The 22,302-nt window shown below is 31.2% G+C and overlaps 1 protein-coding gene across 1 annotated transcript; it reads right to left on the bottom strand.

Moving 5' to 3' along the window:
* Window positions 1-60: 60 nt before the first annotated feature.
* LOC132951734 (GTP-binding protein Di-Ras2-like) lies at window positions 61-22,302 on the bottom strand. Its single transcript, XM_061023656.1, is given in 4 exon segments — window positions 61-1,815; window positions 14,996-15,112; window positions 15,114-15,368; window positions 21,380-22,302. Coding segments are annotated over 3 exon segments (594 nt in total). The 5' UTR covers window positions 15,303-15,368; window positions 21,380-22,302; the 3' UTR covers window positions 61-1,527.

Below are 22,302 nucleotides of genomic sequence, written 5' to 3'. Positions count from 1 at the left end.
TGCCATAAATGATTTCACGTGTGAGCACTCAGACATTCAGTATTACATTTTTATTGAACATTCATTTAACAACAATTTAAAGCTCTTATATAAATGTCTAAATAATAATCAATAATACTGTGTTTAATGGACAATACAAACTGTTTGAAAAAAAAATTGTTTATCTTTTTCTTTTATAAATTCTTATTGAGCATTAGGCTAACATTACAATAAAACTTTTTTTTTATACTCTATAAAATACCAAAAAAGTATGCAATACCTAATTAGTAATTATTAATAAATATCAAATAATCATGTTCCCATCTGTAGGTTGAATATTTCAGCTAATTATTAGCCTATTAAATTAATTTAATAATAATATGTAAAAATTAAAAAATGATTCAATTATACAAATATTAATTATTTCATTAAAATTAATGAAATCTACAAACTATAATAATATTATATAAGTGAAAATATAAAAACAACAAAATTGTGAGCGTAAAATTAATAATGATAAAAAAAATTATTTTCAGGAACTAAATGTTTTTATTAGAATGATTTCCAAAAATCATTTCCAATTTTTAAAATTGATCGACAATACACTTATACAACTAGAATAACAAATGAATCATATAAAGCTGTAAACAATAATAACATGTTAAAATATTTATCTAAAAAAACAAAGGTTACCAAATGTCATGTATTTAAAAATATAATTATAATATTGTTGACTAGGTAACTACATTGTTTATTAAAATATTATGTACAAGGTGCAACATACAATATATAATTCTCATATTTATAAAGAAAAGCAATATTACTTGACTAGAAATATTAAAAAATAAAAATTATTAATGTTTTTATGGTACTTCATGAGTGTTATATACAGGACAATTTAGTACACTACAACTGTATATAACACCCGTTACAATAATTAAAATTTAATTATGATAAAAAAGAAATATAGTTTATATTCTGTACGCTGAACATTAGTCATAATGATATACATATAAATTATAAAATCTAGGGTTGGATTCTTGTTTCTCTCAAATAATCACTGCACAAATCAAACCACATTATAGTACTACATACATAATTACTCAAACAAATGTTTATTCTATTGTACTGTGAAAACTGATTTAACCATTGTATTCACCATTATTCGTATTCCCTGTCTGACTGATATAGTAATTATGGATAATATATACAAAGTAAATACTATGCACTACATCTTTGCTAGCTATATATGTCTATGACATATATAACTGAAATTCATTTTTATATTTGCACCTCCAAAAAAGTCCATGGTATAGTTGTGTTGTAACATCGCTCTAAAGTACTAATCTAAATAAATTGGTGTTGTCAGCGTTTATCAGTCTCACTAATAAAAAATTTTAATTTAATTTTTACTGTGACATTTTATAATAATTCTCAATGAATTGTGACTTAACAAAATGAAAATTATTTTATAAAATATAAACAACACGAATGTAAAACTATATCCCCATGTCCGATGAGCGTGTCTTGGTAGTACATAATATACTACTACATGAGCGTGCATTTCTCCCGTATCTTACGGCCGCGCATGGACTTTTTTTCGGGCTGCAGCGATATGTTCCTATTCTTCTCTAGATTGAGAAGCTCCTGAAACAGCTCCTTGACGTTGTGGTTGGTCTTGGCTGACGTCTCCATGAAATGACAGCCCCACCGTCGAGCCTCAGCATCACCTTCTTCGGCTGAAACTTCTCGAGTGTCATTCTCATCACACTTGTTGCCCACTAACATGATTGGTATTGATGGAAGCTCCGACGCACCTTTGGTCTCTTTGATGACCTGTCAAAAATGTATTATTTTAATCACAAATAATGATTCACACTTGGTTTTATTTTATGATAAACTGACTATAACTTAATAGTAAAGATAGGATGGTAATAATTAGGGCCCAGAACTTGATGCATTTGCATCTTTTTTTTCTAATGCTTACATTCGAGGCTTGTCTTTACAGAAATTTTATTCATGTAATATAGAATTTAATGGTACAATTTTTATTTTTCATTTTTAGAGAATATTTTGCATTACGGTCAATTTTTAGTATTTTTGGTGCATTTTATTAATTTTGTACTTTTTTTTACATATATTTGCATTTTTCTTGTTGAAACTTAAAAGATACACTTTATTGTAACACATTCAGTTTCCATTAGCTTCTTTATCGTTTCTTGTTGCAATCTGTGATTATTTAATAAACTGAAGACAGATACTATTTTAGGCCCGGCCAATCAGAAAAAATTTCCCAAAACTCAATCAACATATTTCAAATTGCAAAAAAGTATTTTTGAAGGTTCTACTGAAAATAAAATTTTTTAAAGAGCTAGCACCTATATAAATTGTGGTACATGAATTGTATGAAACATATATTTTTAAAAATTGTAAGTCATTATTGAGTAATATTTAGTATTTTTTGATGTTAATAAGGAATTTTTAAATTTTTTAAATTGTTTATGTGATCAAGTTCCGGGCCATAATAATAATTTTTTAATTTTTTTCTCATTTTTTTAAGCTACGGTAGACTAGCTACAAACTAAATTTGTTCTGTAATACATAGATTCAAAATATATTGTGTTTAGGTATTTCACTTTTTAGATTCTGAATTGAGCGATAAATTAATTGATTTTACAATGATGTGTTGTTTTTTTTTCTGTCTTTCATCACCTTTAGGGCAGTAAAAATACTTTGATTTTCTACTTCAGCATCTTTTCTTGTAGGAAAGAGAATCTAGTTGATAGTTGGTACTTTGGTAGGTCTAATAAGTAATAATCGTAAATACTTAAAATTATCAAATATTTATTTAATTTAGTTCTATACGTGATAACATTTTTACGAAATATGTTGACTGAGCTATTTATAGATATTTGAAATAAAATGTTGATAAAATTCATCAAAATCACGTACATTTGCAAATTATTTTGTAGTTAAAAAAGTATAAAAATGTTAAATTCGTATAGCTAATGATTAAAAATTTAAAACAAGATTTCTCATAAGTATTTCATACTTTAATCAAACAATTTTAGTTTTATCGTTGTAATCAGGGGCGTACCGAGGAGGATTTTTTTGGGGGGCCAAAGTTAGTAGTTTGGCCAACTCTAAAAATTGATCCAAGACAACTTGTTTTTGTTATTTTGTCGTCTTTTCATCGTTAAGCTGTTATAATGTTTAATTATTTAAATAAATTAAAAATTCAAGCACTTATAATATATTCCATTAGGTAAGTACCACATTTGCAATGAAATAATAAATAATAATAAAAAAAAAAAAAAAAAAACAAAGTAAATAATAAAAAGTGAGTAAGTGGATGTCGCTCCACAGTTAGTGGGTGGTCACTGTAATGGATGTTGTTAAATTTGAATTCAATGATATAAATTCATTGTTTAAGAAAAACGATTCTGAGCGAAAACGGTTAGTCAGCCTATGTTATTATAATATATAACTATAACTATAGTTATTACCAAGTATATTTGATGATATTATTGTGAATAAAGTAATTTATATATTTACCTATTTACGTGGAACCTTGTTTTAAATGTTCAATCCTCAGCTATTAAAGTTGAACATTTTATACATTTTTTTTTTTTTTTTTTTTTTTATTGGGTAACCCGCGGCAACATAGGCCATTGGGTGTGGGGAGGGCACTGTAGGTTTTATATTGGGTAGGTTTGGTAGGTTTTATATTGGGTAGGTTGGTACACGTGTGTGTTGTGTTTGGCAGAATTTCTAATGGGGCACCCGTAGGTTTCTGCCGTGCCCCGGGGTGGGGGGATGGCGGCACTTGTTCTCCGGACACCGTGACTTGCACGGAGAAAAATGCCGCCCAGTGGTCGAGGATCGAACTCGGACCGGCTGTGCCGAATCCGTCGCGTTAGACCACTCGGCCACCTCGTACCCCCTATACATTTTTTACTACAAACTAATTATTAAATTTTAAATTTGATACATTTTGTCAAAATTCAAACTTTAAATGCTTATAAAAAAAAATTGTGCTAATGTATTTTTAATATTTTTGAACCGCTATTGTAACAATATATCAGGAGTCTTGCTTTAAATATTCATGTTTTTACCCTACAAATAACATTTTATTGATAATAACATTATCAGTTTTTTTTTTGATAAAGGTAGACAAATTTATGAGGAATCTTGCATTACATTTTCAAATCTTAGATTTAAAAATAAAAATTTTTAATGAATTTCTAACTCAAAATAATTTGCAAAATTTCGTAATTTGTTCGTATTTTTATGTTGTTTTTCCCGGCGCTTTTGAAAACTATTGGGAATTTTAAATTTTGACCTCCTCAATGCACCAACAATATTAACTTTCCCATCGAACAAGATACTGAAGTTGAAAATAGAAGCATTATTTCAACTACTTATCGTGTACACACACACACAAAAAAAAGACCACTTCATTGTAAAATCAATATACATTGATCGCTCCGCTCAGAATCTATTCTCATTTTTCCGATAATAGACAATAGGTATTATTGATTATTCTAGTCCAGACAGTGTTAGAATATAATAATATTAGTATATTCACTATATTTTAATAACCTTGATTCTAGTCAATATCAGTATATCACTATCACAATCGTATATAAATTATCAGTTGGCCATTATGTACAGTTATTGAGTTTTTCATAAATGTAAAATGGCCAACTGAAAAGTGAAGAAACCAATTATTGGGGGGGGGGGGGGGTATTATAACTACCCTACCCCCCACTAGATTCGACCCTGGTTGTAATTTAAAAATATTCGTGGGTACTTGAAACTTTTAAAGTATATTATTATATTTTATGCACAAGACATTTTCATTTGCAATGTTTTCGTCAAAAATTCAACTGTCTGTAATAATATCATAAAATATTATAGGTACCTAATTAGTAATATAGGCTGACAGACCAGAATCGCTCAGAACCGTTTTTCGTATAGGTACAATTATTTTACATTATTTAATTTTAATTTAACATATCCATTACAGTGACCCACAGGCCACAAGACAACTAATGTATAATATTCCTATCACAGTATTACCACTCTTATATTATTCCTTATACCTATTCTAATAATATTAAGTATTGCATAATGTAAAATGTTGGTCATGTTATTAGTAAGTTTTTTATGAACAACAAGGAAAACATTTGTATTTACTACGAGCTAAAAAATATTTTTTCTCTCCTGATGTTGAGAAAACATTATATAAATTATAAATTATAATACTATATACAAGCTTAGTGTCTACATTTTTTTAACCATAGGTATAAATATAGATTAATGAATGTCTAGAATTTATTTAAGAAGTACCTATAAAACTGTATTTGTATTAGTTGAAAAAAAACCTTATACAATATACCCATATCGATATCATAATTTATAGTAGCTACCTAATAAAATAATCACCTACGTATTTTCAACATAAACTGTTCTGAATGAATTATAATATGTGAATATATTATTGTCCGAAGACTTTCGGGCAAATAAACATAAACCAACACGGTTAAGTTTTTCTACCCACATGACAATAATATGTACCTATAATACATACATGGCTCTTCCTATCTACCTCGAATAACAAATTGTACAAACATTTGCCGGCGGTGTAGTTTTCCTGCGGGGACGAAAAATAAAAGCAACCGAAAACCTTTCAGCACTCCTCCAGTCCTCCCCTACTTAATACAATCGATAAACATGCGCCAGTTTTTACTTCCTAGTTTCTACCAGTTAATATTATCATCATATTGTAGATGTTTGCGGTATTCTGTAAAAAATATTGGTATACAATTATTATTGGACTTGGGCGTATATTGTACCGCTTTTCTAGTTTTCGGCCAACACAATATTAAAGACTGGCACGTAGCCATCATATATATTATATATTTTAAACGACGAGGGCCAAACGATAGCACAACGTTTATGGGCAATGTATAATTATATAAATGTATCTGCGTGTTATAGTTACCCGGACAACAACGACGGGCTGACTTTTAAATTAGATGGCGTAACGATATGAAACCGTAGCGTGGTAAATATCGATTCTCGAAATACCTATATTGGCCATGGTACTACATAATATAATAGGAGGTACCTACGGGCTACGACTATATAGTTATTTAAGCATAGGTATACGATATACCTACCTTAACATAGCCGTTATTGGATCACCAAACACATCAATTAAAAGTAGCTAGATATCCGCGAGAGAAATAGAAATTATTATGCAGTAATAATGATTTGCGTTTTGGTGTTATTTTTTTATTTTGATGGGAAACATTGGCAATTTTTTATCGCTCTTAAATGATTTACGTAGTTGCTGTATTTCTAATTATAGTATCTAATAATAATATAGACCCGAATCAGAAAATGCTAAATGTAGGTCGTTATGTTATTCTCGCTTGTCAACGAAACAATGTTGAAAACTTTAATAAAGAAATGCTCCTGAACTTAAATAAAATCCATCACTGTCTTTCTGGAAACTAAACGCAGCATTCAGCACACTGCACAGGATCGTATTTTGGATACAACGACTTATCGTAGATTTCAAATGTTAAGACATCCATCTAGTTTCCCAACTGCGTTCATACGTAGGTACCATACTTTTTGAATATTATAAGCGGTACGATTATGTTTTTAGCTTAAAATAAATTAAAAACTACTATTGAATATTAATTATTATTATAGGTAAGTAACTACTATTAAATATACAATCCTGAATCTCGTAAATGTATTTTACTGAGTACCTATTGAATATTCAAGTAAACTATAATGGAATACTAATTAATATTGTATCTTTGGGATTAAATCAGTAGGTAGTCGTTGATTGTCGGAAAATGTGTACAGTCGTTTCAAATGAGGAATATTGGTACGGTCATTAGACATCAGGATTTCTCAAACTACAACAAGCCGCCAAGTATTGAAATAGGTATAGCCGTATAGGTAACTACTCTGCTGTAAGTACTGTGTACGGTTGTAGGTGTCAACTGTGTTTGAGTAGGTACCTCGTTATTGAGTAAATCACTGTAATGGTTAATTAAATTATAAATCATTGGATACAATGAAAAACGTATCTGATCGAACTCTGTCTAAGTTGCGTTTCCAGAATGGGAAAAAAACTATTTGATAAATTTCTGGACATTTCTACTCTGGATTCTGGAACATAGACTTCCAGTAGGTGGGTACTATAGAATATAAACCTAACTATTTATAAACGAATTGTTTATAATTATTATTTTCAAAATAATAATAAAAACGTCAATGAATCATTAGGTAAATTTAATGTTATTGGCATCCGCATTATAGACATTATTATACTATAGTGTCTGCAATCTACATATATTTTGACACAATATTTTATAGTAACCAGCTACTTCCGGTACTGGCTTATTATCAATGACATGGAAAAAATTGGAATTTATATTATTTTGTTTTATGACAATATAAGTCTATATAAGAAACATAATACTATGAAAACAATAATATTCTAATCAGAGGCGTATTTAGGAATTTTGTTAGGGAGGGGGGGGGGGGTGAAAAATATAATAATACACCCATAAATATACGAACATAATATACGTTTTTAAAATCCACTAACTTGTTACCTATTGAGGTTAGTGTGGATCAAGGCGAAATAAGAATTAACACAAATTGTATAGTACCTAATAGCATTTATTATAAAATAATACTAGCGCTAATCCCGTGTTTAATACGATAAACAACAAAAAATATTTATAATATAAAATCCTGTTTTCTATTTTTTTTGGATGCTCATTTCATCGATAACATCATCTGGCATGATTATTGTTTTGGCCGGTGACATGCCAATAAAGCCAACACATTAAGTCGGTATAATAATTTATTACTACCTACCTAATTTATAATTATTATTTAATATTAGATAGGAAAATTGATAAAATATTTACTTCTGTCATACTATTTATTAGGTAAGACTTAATCCTCTTCAAACTTGTAAAACATCGTTCAAGTGTAGAAGTTGATACAGGCAAAGTACAAAATATTTTCAAGAGTTCATGAATATTTGGATAAAAATCTTTATCACAAACATCAAAAACATGTAACCCAGAGGTGAATACCATTTTTTCAGTCACTAACTACACTTCAGACACTAAAAATGGTAAATCTACGGTAAATAACGCATGGTAATTTTGTTTTATTTACCGACTGTTTATCGGGTATTAATAATTTATAAATAAAATTATTCGCAGAAAAGTAAAAAATACAGTACACCATACTACCATAGAGGTATATGTTTTGGTTGTCCGATAGTCGTATATATGACGCGAACGATTAGTGGCGATTAGTAGGTATATCAGAGCGGTACAATTACCACGGCTAGAACATTTAGAAAACAGACATACTTACAACTTTAAAAGTAATATCATATTGAAAAATACAGAAAATTAGAAAACTTAACTTTACAAATAAAAAGGTCAAGGGGGATTTTTTCGTGTGTCTGACACATTTAATATACCTACCTAGTAGAAAAAATACTTCGGTTTTCAACTTCAGCATCACTTCTGGTAGGATTGTAGGAATATTAATCCCTGTTGGTACTTTGAGGAGTCAAAAGTAAAGTACTTTTATTAATAATTGAGAAATAAAAAAAACAATTTAAAAAAACAAGAATTTTTACTCAAAAAGTCAAAACCCGTTTTCGTCATGATCGATTGTACGAATAACCGTAGATGAGAACAATTTGAAATATTCACTAAACGTTTATATTAGCATTTTCGATACATGGTATAATTTTTAAAAAATGTTGTATCTTTTGAGGTATTTATAAGCTTGGAAAATGTACGATTTTTTTTCAATAATTGACGATAAACATTTTTTGGACGGTCAAAAAGCTTATTAATTTAATACAAGATTCCTTATAAGTTGTTATTATAGCTATTTAAAAATATTAAAGATAAATAATATTACATAGGTACGATTTTTTTTCTTCTATAGGCTGACAAACTGTCTCTCAGAATCAATTTTTTATGTAATGATTTATCATTAAGTTCATATTTAACACATCATTTATACAGTGATTTACCCAATGACTAGGTACATTCGATACCTAATGTACCTACCTACATCAGAATAGTTTTACCTACCTATTTCCTCCCGTTTATTTTCAAAAGTACTGAGAACTTTTAATTTTGACCTCCCAAAATTAGATCCAATTTGCTACCAAATAACCTACCTCGAAATTTATGATCGGAGCATTTTTTCTACTAGATAAAGTGTCTTCAGCAACAAAAATTCATTTTAAAAAAATCATTTCAAAATCAATACATTCTTTGCTCTGTCGAGAATTTAAAATAATAACTCGTATACGTCGCAGTCATGAATTTTATTTATGATAGGTACAATATCTCATATTTCATGTGTAAGAACAATAATGATCAATCATTTCGGTTAGTTCTTCACTTCTTCAGTATGTACACCTGTACCTACCTGTATTAAACAGGATGAATGTACTACGTACAATGCAAATCGAAAGAACACGTCATGAATCTGAGATGCATGATTATAATTTAATGCCTATATAGGAAAAATAAAATATTGATTTTACTTCAAAACAACCTCTGTCATATTATTACTAGTTGGCAGTTAAATAAATGACAATGAATTTCTTTTTTAATACCAAAGAGTTAACTATTAAATTAATTAATTGTATTCTGATTTATCACCTATTGTACATTGATAATTGTTTTTAATTATATTTGTGTGTATAATTATCATTATTATTATTCAATTTCATTTCATTTTAATATTTTTGAATGTTAAATTTGTATTGAACCACTGTAAATATAGAATATTGCAGGTATTATACGTCCATATTATGAGCATATTACTTTAATATTTACTAATAATTAAATAGTTACAATATTCCTCCTGTTAACTATTTCATTTATTTTATTCAAAAAACAATAGACCACACCAATGTTCCGTTTACCAAATCGCTAATAGAGTTTTAATTTTTATCCTAAGGGCGTGGCAAATAATCTAGCGACACGACTATCTTATAAACGTACACAATCAAAATATAAGATCAGATACTAAAAATTAAGAAACCAACAAAAAAAACAAACATTATATTACCTATATCCTCAAGTAACGAGAAAATTTAAATTCAATTCATCTATCCATATAGTGAACATTTAATTTTAAGTCACGTACATACCTAAAGTCATCTACTATTTTTATAATATTATAGTTATATTAGTTACCTATTTGAAAAAGTAATGATTAAAACTTATATGACAGCTATTATAAAAATATTCCCGATGTTGGTATTATTTTTATTATTTTTGTAATATGTCTTACAATCAGTGGGCGTACGCAGGGGTAGGATTCTTGGGCTCTGACCCCCGCCTGAAATTTCTTCCTTTTACAAAAAAATCTTATTTACTACCATTAAAATACTCAGAGTCGATAGTTTGTTGGTCATTTTTAATAGATATCAAATAAATTGTTAAATATAACAAAGACTTCGATCATAGTTTCAGTTTTTTTGCTGATTTAGAACATTACAAAACGTCTGCTATAATCGTCATATATGGTGTATCATCATGTATCGTCCATCAATTATTTCCAACGATTATTACCACGTTTATTACGACCCGAAGAGCTCTTTAAAGATGACCAGGTGTTCTAAATGTATAGACTATATTTGAAATTAACTATAATTTGTCATAACCAATTATAGAAAAACTGTTTAGAATAAAATGGGTAATGTAAATTAATTTGCTCACGTAAAACCCTAACCGAACTAAAATCCTGTGTACGCTACTGCTAAAGAACATATAATAAATATTTATAAAATTGTAAAGATATATCATTAAGCCAACAAGCTTAGAAGTAGACAGCATAGAGGAAATATATAGGTTGTAGGTAGTACTATATTATTAAGTGTTTACTTAACATTCACGAATACGTATATTCCCGCAATACGCAACTGCCAGTGTATAACATAATATTACATATTATAATATTATTATAGCATACCTATTACCTAGTATAATAATGAATAATAATAGTATAACACTTAACGTATGGTACCCGTAAGTGTATCTATGGGGGGGAGGGGGAAGCTAGCTCTCCGCCCACCAATAATTATTGTTGTCTATTTCGTTCAGGTAAATTTTACTTATTATAATATTAAACTTGTGGTGGATGACAATAATAGATGCTAAAATAATCACTATTGTAATTATTTATTATAATCATGTTTCACAGAGCATAAGTAATACATATCATTAAAAGATTCTGAGTGGAGCGATATTGATGTTATACAATATTATGTGCTTTTTTTTATAAACGTCTGTGTATATAATACAAAATGTAGAAGTAAATATGCTTGAATTTTCAACTTTTCGGTTGGTTTCTGATAGGAAATTGGATGTTTGGATCCAGCTGGTACTTTTAAGAGGTAAAAAATTAAAAAATCTCAGTACTTTTCTTAATAATTAGAAAAACTGAAATTTTTTCGTTTCTTCAAAATCAATATTATTTTTCGGTGTAACTCAAAAACAAGTAACCGTAGATATATAGGTAGGTTAGGTACGTGCAATTTTCATCAAATGTTTTAATAAGCATTTTCCGTACATGAATAATATTCAATAATTTTTTACGCTTTTTTAATTATTTCAGACATTTGACATTTTTCAAAAAATGTTCGTTGGGTCATGATAATGTAATACATTGTTCCTCATAAGCCGATTCATTATATTCAGCAATTTAAAAATAATGAAGATACATGGTCACAATTTTGTATTGAAAAATTAATATCATTAACATGAATCTGGTAAATTCAGGGCTTCAGCCCCCTCCCCCCCCCACCCGGCAAATATCATCTAACACATATGGGTTTACCTAACATTTCCTACTTTCCAAGATCGGTATAACATTATATTATGGTGTATTAGACTCACATAGATATCGCGCATATTAATATAACGAGCCAGTGAATATGTCTGACCTACTTCGCGTATACGATTATTACAACATATTATAATATACTATATACTCGTATGTATACACAGATAGAATGATATAGGCAAAATCAAAAACCACTCTCCTGCAGCTGCATATATTAGTGCATATATTAGTGCATATATTATGTATAAGGTAGGTCGGTATAGTTAGGTACCTATATCAAAGATGTGATAATTTTGAATTAATTTCGTAGCAGATAATATTATTATCTATACCTGAAGATTTGTATGGTTCAGAATTCTCTAAATAGAGAACCCTTGATAATTTTTATCAGCACGTCAAAAATCTACCATTTGTGTAGTAAAAAGGTAAATCACTTCAACCATCAAAAAAGAAAGGAGCTTGGTGGAGACCCCGACGGAGACTTAGTAGGTGTCTGTGACTTATATTATTAGTGTATGTATACACAGATAGAATGATATAGGCAAAATCAAAAACCACTCTCCTGCAGCTGCATATATTAGTGCATATATTAGTGCATATATTATGTATAGGTAGGTCGGTATAGTTAGGTACCTATATCAAAGATGTGATAATTTTTGAATTAATTTCGTAGCAGATAATATTATTATCTATACCTGAAGATTTGTATGGTTCAGAATTCTCTAAATAGAGAACCCTTGATAATTTTTATCAGCACGTCAAAAATCTACCATTTGTGTAGTAAAAAGGTAAATCACTTCAACCATCAAAAAAAGAAAGGAGCTTGTGGAGACCCCGACGGAGACTTAGTAGGTGTCTGTGACTATATTATTAGTTAAGTGCCAATATGCACTCTGTGGCGTCCGACGAAGACGGGAAAACTGTTTGATCATCGGTAAATTGTCGGCGATAAACCGCGTTTTTTTTAAGACGGAAGCCAGCTGCACACCTCCTTCGTGTTTCACGTCGTGTTTTTATACAACGAGTATACCTCTAGTCCTTACTATAATATTATGTATCTACTGACTAATACTAATAAAATATACACATCATCGCCGTCACCCTCTGACATTTTGGCAAAATCTGTCGGCCCCAAACGGCCTCATCCATAATAACCAAGGTCTAATAGCACTTGCAGAGGCAGAATTAAATTTCACTCTGGGCAAGATTAAAATCCAACGACCAAATTAATATATTATTATAAATTGTATTATAGTTTTCTATACTAATGTATTATCTATTCTAATATGCGTAACCACTGTTAACACATTTTTATTTTAGAAATATTTTAGAAATTAAATGATACGCCAACATGCCATGTGGCATGTAATGTAATATGTAAGGTTTGAGCCTCGGGTTTTCTATTCCATCTACGTGTACTGTGTACTGGCAGCTCCTGGAATTGAAGGACACCAGGAACTGCCAATACCTACACGAAGATAGAATACTAAACCAGAGGTTCAAATCACACTGATTTGTATCTTCAAAGAGCTCTGACCATAGCTGAGTCGAGGAATAAGATTATCCCAGTGTTGGGAAAGTTCCTTTTAAAAAGGAACTCGTTCCCGTTCCTCGTTCCTACTGTAAGAAAGGAACTCGTTCCCGTTCCTCTTTCCTGTCCCGAAAAAAGAACGCGTTCCCGTTCCTTTTTAAAAAGGAACGCGTTCCCGTTCCTTCATGTTCCTTTTTTTGCAATTTGAGTGGTGGTCAATGGTGTATTTTGCGAACAATTTTTAAGTCAGAAATAATCGAACCGAGAGAGTTAACCGATTATTTCTGACTTAAAAATTTTTCGCAAAAAACACCATTGACCACCACTGAAATCGGTTAACTCACTCCTTTCTAGGAGAGCACCGATTTTTAACAAAAATGATTTGTCTTAGATTTTTTTTGTTATAATTCAAAAGTTGTATAGCGTAGACTTGAAACTTTATATATATACATTCATATTGCATAATTGCATAATATTATACATGTATATTACTATAGTAGTATAGTATACAGTGTATAGTGTGTACTATACACGATACACCACACATAGAGATATGCTATAGGTTATAGGCTTATAGCCCATAGGAGTATAGGACATAGTATGATACAACAATCTGTTTTTTTTTTTAATTCAATTTATTTGAAAAAATATTTTTATACTGACATTTTGTTTTGTTTGAGAAGAACTAATTTGGCGCGCGGAACCGGAAACGACCCGGAACACGACACGTAGTCGACCGACGGCGTCGCGGCTCAGTTTTGGCGCGGAAACACACTATATGCGCTTCATAAAATATACTGTGGCACTCAACGTGTTAAAATTTTTTCATTATTTGAGGAACGGAAATTTTCGTTCAAGTTCCTTCAAAATAGGAACTCGTTCCCGTTCCTCGTTCCTATATTTTAAATGGAACGCGTTCCGAGCTTCGTTCCTATAAAAGGAACGCGTTCCAGGAACGCGTTCCTCAAGGAACGCGTTCCTTCCCAACACTGGATTATCCCAGATGCGTAACAGGATAAATGGATGAGAAAGAGAGGGCATCCATATAGATAACATGTGCACTCCAGTCTCGACATTGACCTAATGACCTCTCTAGGAAAATCTGGGTCAGACCTAACCGCATACGTATGTGACTAGGAAAATATAACGAACTCGTTTACTACAAATTGAAATTTAGAGAGAGGCTGGAGTGCGATTGAGGCGCAAGTGTGCAGTCGATGCAGCACTTAATTTTGGACTGAACTAAGGATTGGGATTTGGAGGACTTCAGTAACCCCTAAGGCAGTGGCCTGGCCGAATTCTTTGGATGTTGAAATATGCGAATAATGTGATTTTTTATGTGTTATTTTGCTAATTTATACTAATAAATAAATATGACGTAGGTACCTATGCTATTAAATTACTCGTATAGTTGACAAAAAGCTTGGGTTGGGGGGTGGCCCTATTAGCCCCTCCCCTGCGGACACTCTTGCTACCATGTAGTATTCTCAGAACGCGGCGCCGATATAAGGTAACCGCAATAACCAAATATAAAACCGTAAAGTGTGTACGCACCTGCCATATAGGTCGGAGTTCCTCGAGAGACTGTCTGGACGTGCACGAGTACACCAGTATGAACGCGTGTCCCTTAGACATGGACAACCGCTGCATGGCGGGGAACTGATGCGACCCCCGTCGTGTCGGTGATCTGCAGCGTGCAGATGTTCTTGTTGCAGCTGATCACCTGCCGGTACGTGTCCTCGATGGTCGGTATGTACGACTCGCGGAATGTGCCCTTGACGAACCTGAGCACTAGCGAGCTCTTTCCCACGCCGCCCGCCCCGAAAACCACCACTCGGTAATCGTTGCTCTGTTCCGGCATTACTACGTCGTGTCGAAGGATATTACACGGCTACTGCAGTTGCAGACGATAATACGCGTGCTGGACCTATAAAATGATATGGTGATTATTGTTATTATTTGTTATGAATTAATAATAATTATGGTACATAAAATATGAACAATTTACAGGGTGATTCAACCCAAGTAGGTATGCTCAAGGTTTTTGTAATTTTTTAGTATACTTTTACTCTTCATATCATATTTTCAAATTCTCGATATATTATTATTTGTATGTACGATGTACTACTTTAAAATTGTTTCTGTAGAGATACAAACTTCTGTTTTTCAAATGAGAACCATTCAAGCATTCATTTCAAAGGATTATAATATCCTCAGTATTAACATTTTAATAACTTAAAGAACTATACCTACTCGTTTGAATTTTGAATTTGGCACATCAAAACTTTTAAAAAAAATGTTCACTAAATAATTTACAGTAAAAAAGAAAGGGGATTATCATTTGGAAAACAAATGTTTGTACCGCCACAGGGCACTCTACAACTAGTAAAAAAAAACCGCAAGAATTAAAAAATATAAGTCTTTAAGCATATTTCAAAATTTCAGAAATCAGAATTTTAATAAATTCATTATTAAAGGAAACCATAAGTTTGATGAATCACTCTGTATACAAATGATTTATCGATACATTATTATTCAGAGGTGCTCGGAAGTGTATCAGTTCCGTCGTGGGACGGGATAGATGCGTATTATTGCAAATTAGGTATATTATTTTATTAAAAAAAGGTCTACAGAAAGAAGGGTGAAATCTGAAATTTGGAAACCAACCGAGGATATGGTGCCAATAATATGCAGATTCTTAATATTCGATAAACTAAGAATGACACTTATACCTAAATTTATTGTATTAAATGGATTAGGTTTATAATGTTATAGTATCCGTACTATAGTTGCCAACCGCCGTAAGTAATAATATACCACGCATAAGCATTACACCTAAATGTGTCATACCCAAACTGTATAAAACAAAATATTAAGTTCACTTTACGGCAACAAAAAAAAGGTTATAGGTAAACCAGACACGGTCGCCATTCGTACATTTCGATCGATATCTAACCTTATATATAGGGTACCTAATATGGATTAACCACGTTTACCACGTTTTATTGTTTTACTTCGCATTGTATAACTGTAGACGGTATAATGGCGTAAAGGCATACCTTCAAGTATATCGATATAAGAATTATAGTTAGGTTATAAGGTACTTGTTCAAAATTGACGTTTCCGGTAAGTTCTATGTACCACCTATCTCACGGTTGATCCCAAAAATCGTGTAATTCCCGTGCAGTGAAATCAGTTTCCAATTTTTAATTATAATGTAAACTACGAGTTACAAGTTAATGACGACACCTTAAAATATAAATGTTTATAATATTATGTACTAAAGACTTATGCACTTATGCTAATCTAAATAAAACACAAACACGAAATCAAATTACAGCAGTATACATATTTTGTCGCTGATTTAAAATATAAACATCAACAAATATACACACAATATATCTAGATATACGTAGAATATTATCAATCAAATAAAAATTTAATTATGGGTTATGGGTTTATTATGAGCTGTGCATGACTGTGAAGTACACAATATATTATAACGTATTATTATGTAAGTGCTCCTCACTTAGTATTTTATTTTTCATTTGTAATATTTTTAAAAGTAATAAAAATAAAAATAGTTGATAATCATACTTGATAATCATATTTGATTTTCTAAAAGTAGTATACATTTAACTACCTACATAATATAATCGCAATTAGTGTTAATTTATACATATTGACTAGAGTGTCATCAATAATAAACCGTCAATAAAAAAGTTACATTGTTGATGTGATGGTTTTTTTATATAAATTATTGTTTAATTAATATTTGTTTATTCTGAGTTTAAAGTTTTGACTGGTACTTTTTTATGCCTACGCAACTTTAAGAAATATACTCATTTTCAAAGAGTTATTTAGCTTGATTTTAAGTTTTATATTTTTTTTCACGATTAAAATATTTCCTTTATAAAAGAAATAATAACAAACTTTCAACAATTTTAACAATGGAGCAAATTATCTCGATATTTATCTCTGATAAAAAATATAATTTAATAAAAAGCAACTAATAAAAAACAGTTGAAAAGAGGGATTAAAGTAAAAATCGTTTTGATTGAATATCAAACTCAAGAAAATACCTACCATAAACAAATTATTTTGTTGGTAAAACTTATTATTATTTTCATTTATTAATTTCTCCTTTTTATGATTCATTTACGCAATTATTGTATACATAAATAAAAATAATTGGGGCATAATCGAAAAAAAATGTATACAAAGGACTTTAAATAGATACCTATTATATCCATCAATATTATATAACTATAAATAACGTCACCAATCATCAGTATTTATTTAGGTAGGAACCTATTTCTAAACCTATTTTTACAGTTTATCATTGAAATTGAAGAATTCTAAAAAGCTACACATTCATTCAAATATTTTACATTTTACAATAGGTATATTAAATTCTTTAAAAATAATTACGCTATGCTATGAATATTATGATGTAATACTAAATGGCTGCATTTTATTCTTGATTAATTAAACATGTATATATTTTAAACCACATCTATTATACAATTTCAAAATAAATATAATTTTTAAAAAGATTATGTTCTTATTTTCATCAATGTTGTATAGGTAATGAGAAAAATAAATGACTAATTACTAATAAATAATGTTAAGTAAGTTATAAAGTTTTATGGTTCTTCAATTTAATTTTCATATTAAGTAGTAACCAAAAATAATTCTCTTTCTTGATCAATATGTTTATACTCTTCCAATATTGTAGTATAACTGTATAAGGTTAGGTTAGTAGTAAATGTCAGTTGGATGATTTATTTAAAATAAATCTCTTGGTCCATTACATTAAATTGTTTTTCCTTTATACAACGAAAACATTTATTTATTCTGTATCAGTTTCAAAAATAAAAATGTATAAAGTTTATTTATTTCCTAAATAACCAATAGATTAAGTGCAATTTAAAAATTAACTATGTATGATATATAATATATTATATTGTATATATTTTATATTTTATTATTTTATTTATTTATTTATTTATTAACAATTAACAGGCATTGCTCTTTGAATACAAAATAGGTACTTCGATTCGTTTTTGATATAAATAACAATAGGTAGTAAACATAATAATAAAATATTTATAATTATTTATACAAAATTATAAAGAATTAAAAAAAAAAATGAAAATGAACAAAATTTGAAACTTCTTTAGCGATAGACATTAAGCGTCATGTCGTAGTTTTGTAAGAAATCGTATTGCTTTTAAATTGGGGAATATGAAATGACTTAGGTAAACGGGGAACTATTATTTAGTTGGAAAATTCCTTTAAAAAAGGAATTAGTTGATGTTGACGTTTATCTTGTTGATGAGGAACTAAATCGTTTCTTTGGCTTAAATAAAGGAACTAGTTCCTCGTTCCTAAATAAAGAAAACTGTTCGTTCCACAGTAATTTTAAAATTGTTTTAAAATATAATTGTATAATTTGTTGGTTGTAATTAATGTTTAATTTTTTATTTCATACAAGTTAAGACCTTTAAAACTATCGTGACTGATATGACATTTTATAAACATTGTCAATATTTTCGTATATTGTCGAAGGTATATAAGTTTAATTATACAGGCCATGATGTTGAATAAATTTCTAAAATAAAAATTATAAAAACTTTTACTTTACAAATTATTTAAATTATTATTTTTATACTTAAGAATAAATGAACGACAAAAAGAACAAACAAAATCGTTTATGTTCCTCTGAAATTTAACGAAATCACTGGAACAAGTTTCTTCCAAGCACAGATATTATACACCTTTAGGCTATAATAGTAAAAAATTATTTCCGTTAAACTACAAGTTAAAAACTTTTAATAAATTTAATTTAATAATATACATTTTGAATTTGATACCGATGCCCAGTGTTCAGGGTAAATTTCAATTATAACGATTATAAAATTTTTGTGTATATCAATCTATCACCTTCAATGATAAAAGAGTAAATTAATTAATAGATAGTAAATTAGTTAATAGTAATATAATTATTTAATGTAAAGAAAGCAGCACAATATTACTTTAAACTTGTATATCGATTATAGACTATAAACATATTTTTAAAAACTACCTAATGTATATAAATTAACGTATTTTTTTAAAAGATTACAAGAAATTGTCGAGTGAATATTAATTATTCAACGGTTAAATAAATAGAATAATTAAATTTGAAATAAAGAGCTGAAAATCGTTTAGGTTAAGGCAGCTAAATTGCTTTATTGACAGACGACCGGAGCCACACGCAGAAAACAAAGGGTAAGCCAGAAAATATTCCACTATAAAGTCTAGAAGCGTCGTTTTTTTCTTTTTGTTTGCAAAGAATGTATTGAAAGTTTGCAGTTTGTTGTTTTCCAGTAACCCACCCACTCGTAAACCTATTCATTCAACTATCCAGGTAAACTTTCATCAAAATCCGTCAACCTTTTAAATAGGTTACAGACGGCGCATAAAATAAATAAACAAAAATGTAGGTCACCAAATTAAAAAATGCATGTCCCTTGTCAATGGTTCATAAAGTTGTATACGCCTGATAAGGCATACTTATTTCTATTTTTTAATAGTCCGAACATAAATCTACCATCAGCATTTATATCATTAAACAATAATATATTTAATGCACTGCGCATGATGATAATAATATGTGTTTCATGAATTCACGATCAAACGTAAAATCGTGAAATCCTCGAAATTATAATATTTCCAAGATAATTCCCATACCGTACCTAAAACCTAACCCCGTGAATATACCCCACCAGACGGCCTAGCCGTAAAATAATAAAATATGCGCACGTCATGCACGGCCATTAATCATTCGGAATCGGCTAAACGCGATTTATTATTTAATATTTGGCCGTTAACAAATACCATAAGGGTATTATGCGCGTCTTATATAATAATATCTGGAAAACCAGCTAACTCCAAGGACCCACAAGTTGTGACTACAACACTCTGTAGTATAGGTACACTTGCATAATATAATATAATATAATGTCACTGCACATTATCATAATATAATACATAGTATTGTACCTGCTGCAGTAGTGGTGGTCGATCGACGAAATTCGTCACTTTCGTGTTCGTCGGTCGTTTATCACACGATACCCATTCAAAGTACGCACAGTGAACGTGCACATGGTCATTACCATACGTGACGTATCGCGGAGTAATAACACACATAATAATATTATATAGGTACATAGTACATACCGCGTAGTTCGTACACAGCAGAACATACTTTGAGCGCCACACACACAAGCTATATTATATGCGATATATTACTATTATTATTATTATTATTATTATTATTATAATATAGTGCATGCACATGTGTATCGATCGTTTTCGCAGCATATAATATCAAATGTATGGAAAATAGGCAAAAGATAATATACTATTATTAATAGAAGCGTTTACCTATTTTTGATTCACCATTTTCGTATTACGGTTTATATTAACATACACACCGCAGGTCGTTGTTGTATCACCACATAACAATATATTATACCGTCGAAAATCGCGTATGCTGGGTCCAACCTACACATCATGCACTTATCTAATGGTGGGCGTGAATGCGTGATGATCGGCCAAGGGTGTCGCACAACAGTGGCGTTATGTAGGAACGATTATTTTTACCATCATGGGCCAATTACATTTCTCGGCGCGGGGGAGGGGCATACATACAGTAAGACGTATGTTTTAATTGAACCCGAAATTGTACTATAGGCCCCGTCCCAGTGTCAACCCCCCCCCCCCCCCCCCCCACACACACACTATAGCCGCCTCTGGTGTCGTAGAACTGTTTTGTGGTTTTTTTCTACTTCCTAGGCGCTAGGCAAATAAAACGTCGACTACAACTCTCATCACAACTACGCGTATAATACGCAGCATAATAATATTACTATTATAGTGTTGCCTACTGACCTGCGATCACGTCTTGGCTCTGCGGCCCCACTCGCGTCCTCTTAAGACGACGATCTGACGCGAACCTTGGGTGGGCGTAGCGCGGTCGTATTATTATAATCACAACTGTTCGTGTACACTATCACTGTCGTCGTCGCTCTCGTCGTATTCGTCGTATCTGCCGTGCCCAAGTCCGCCGTACCAGCAGCTGCCGCGGTGGCCGCGGAGTTGGTCGTCTCGGTCGTCGTCTCGGTCGCCGCGGCCAACGCCGCCACGTCCATAACCCCGAGCGCAGTAGTTATGATCGGCGCGCGGCGAGACAACGGACGGACGGACACGCGACGAGTACGGTGCACGCGCCGGTGACGGATGTGACTGCGCGACGAGGACGGGCGCGCGGACTGGGCGCGCGCGGATCGAACGCTGGTGGCCGCGTACGATATTACGGCGACGACGGCGACGATATTATAATAATATTATGTTTTCTCCGTCGCGCCGCCGTTGAATGGGGATCGCGTGCGCTCGTATAAATAACAACAACTATACGATCCGTATATTATTAGGTGTTATTACATATATACGTGTATCAGATGATTCACTCGCCCCCTTCAGCAGGCGTGTATGGTGCACTCGTACTCTGTATTAATATTAACACAATAATATATACGTGTCTTGGACGTGTCGTTCGACCGTACGCTCGGACGCGCGCGTGATATTTGAAATAAATAAACAGAAATAATAATGTAACTGCAACGGCGGTAGTAATAATAGTAATAGTAATAATAACAGTAGTAATAATTTCGCACGCACGACGATAGGAGCACGACGCGTTGGCGGTGGCGGTCGTCGTCGTCGTCGTCCTAGTTCGGGGGTTGCCGACGAATTTTATTTCGTTATTATTATTTTAGATTTTTTCCTCTCTTTTCGCGTTTAACGTTTGCGTC

Source organism: Metopolophium dirhodum, chromosome 9 (genome assembly GCF_019925205.1).
Source record: "Metopolophium dirhodum isolate CAU chromosome 9, ASM1992520v1, whole genome shotgun sequence".
Taxonomy (NCBI): domain Eukaryota; kingdom Metazoa; phylum Arthropoda; class Insecta; order Hemiptera; family Aphididae; genus Metopolophium; species Metopolophium dirhodum.
The sequence above is the reverse complement of the archived record's forward strand: the minus strand, read 5'-3'. Positions and strand labels throughout refer to the sequence as shown.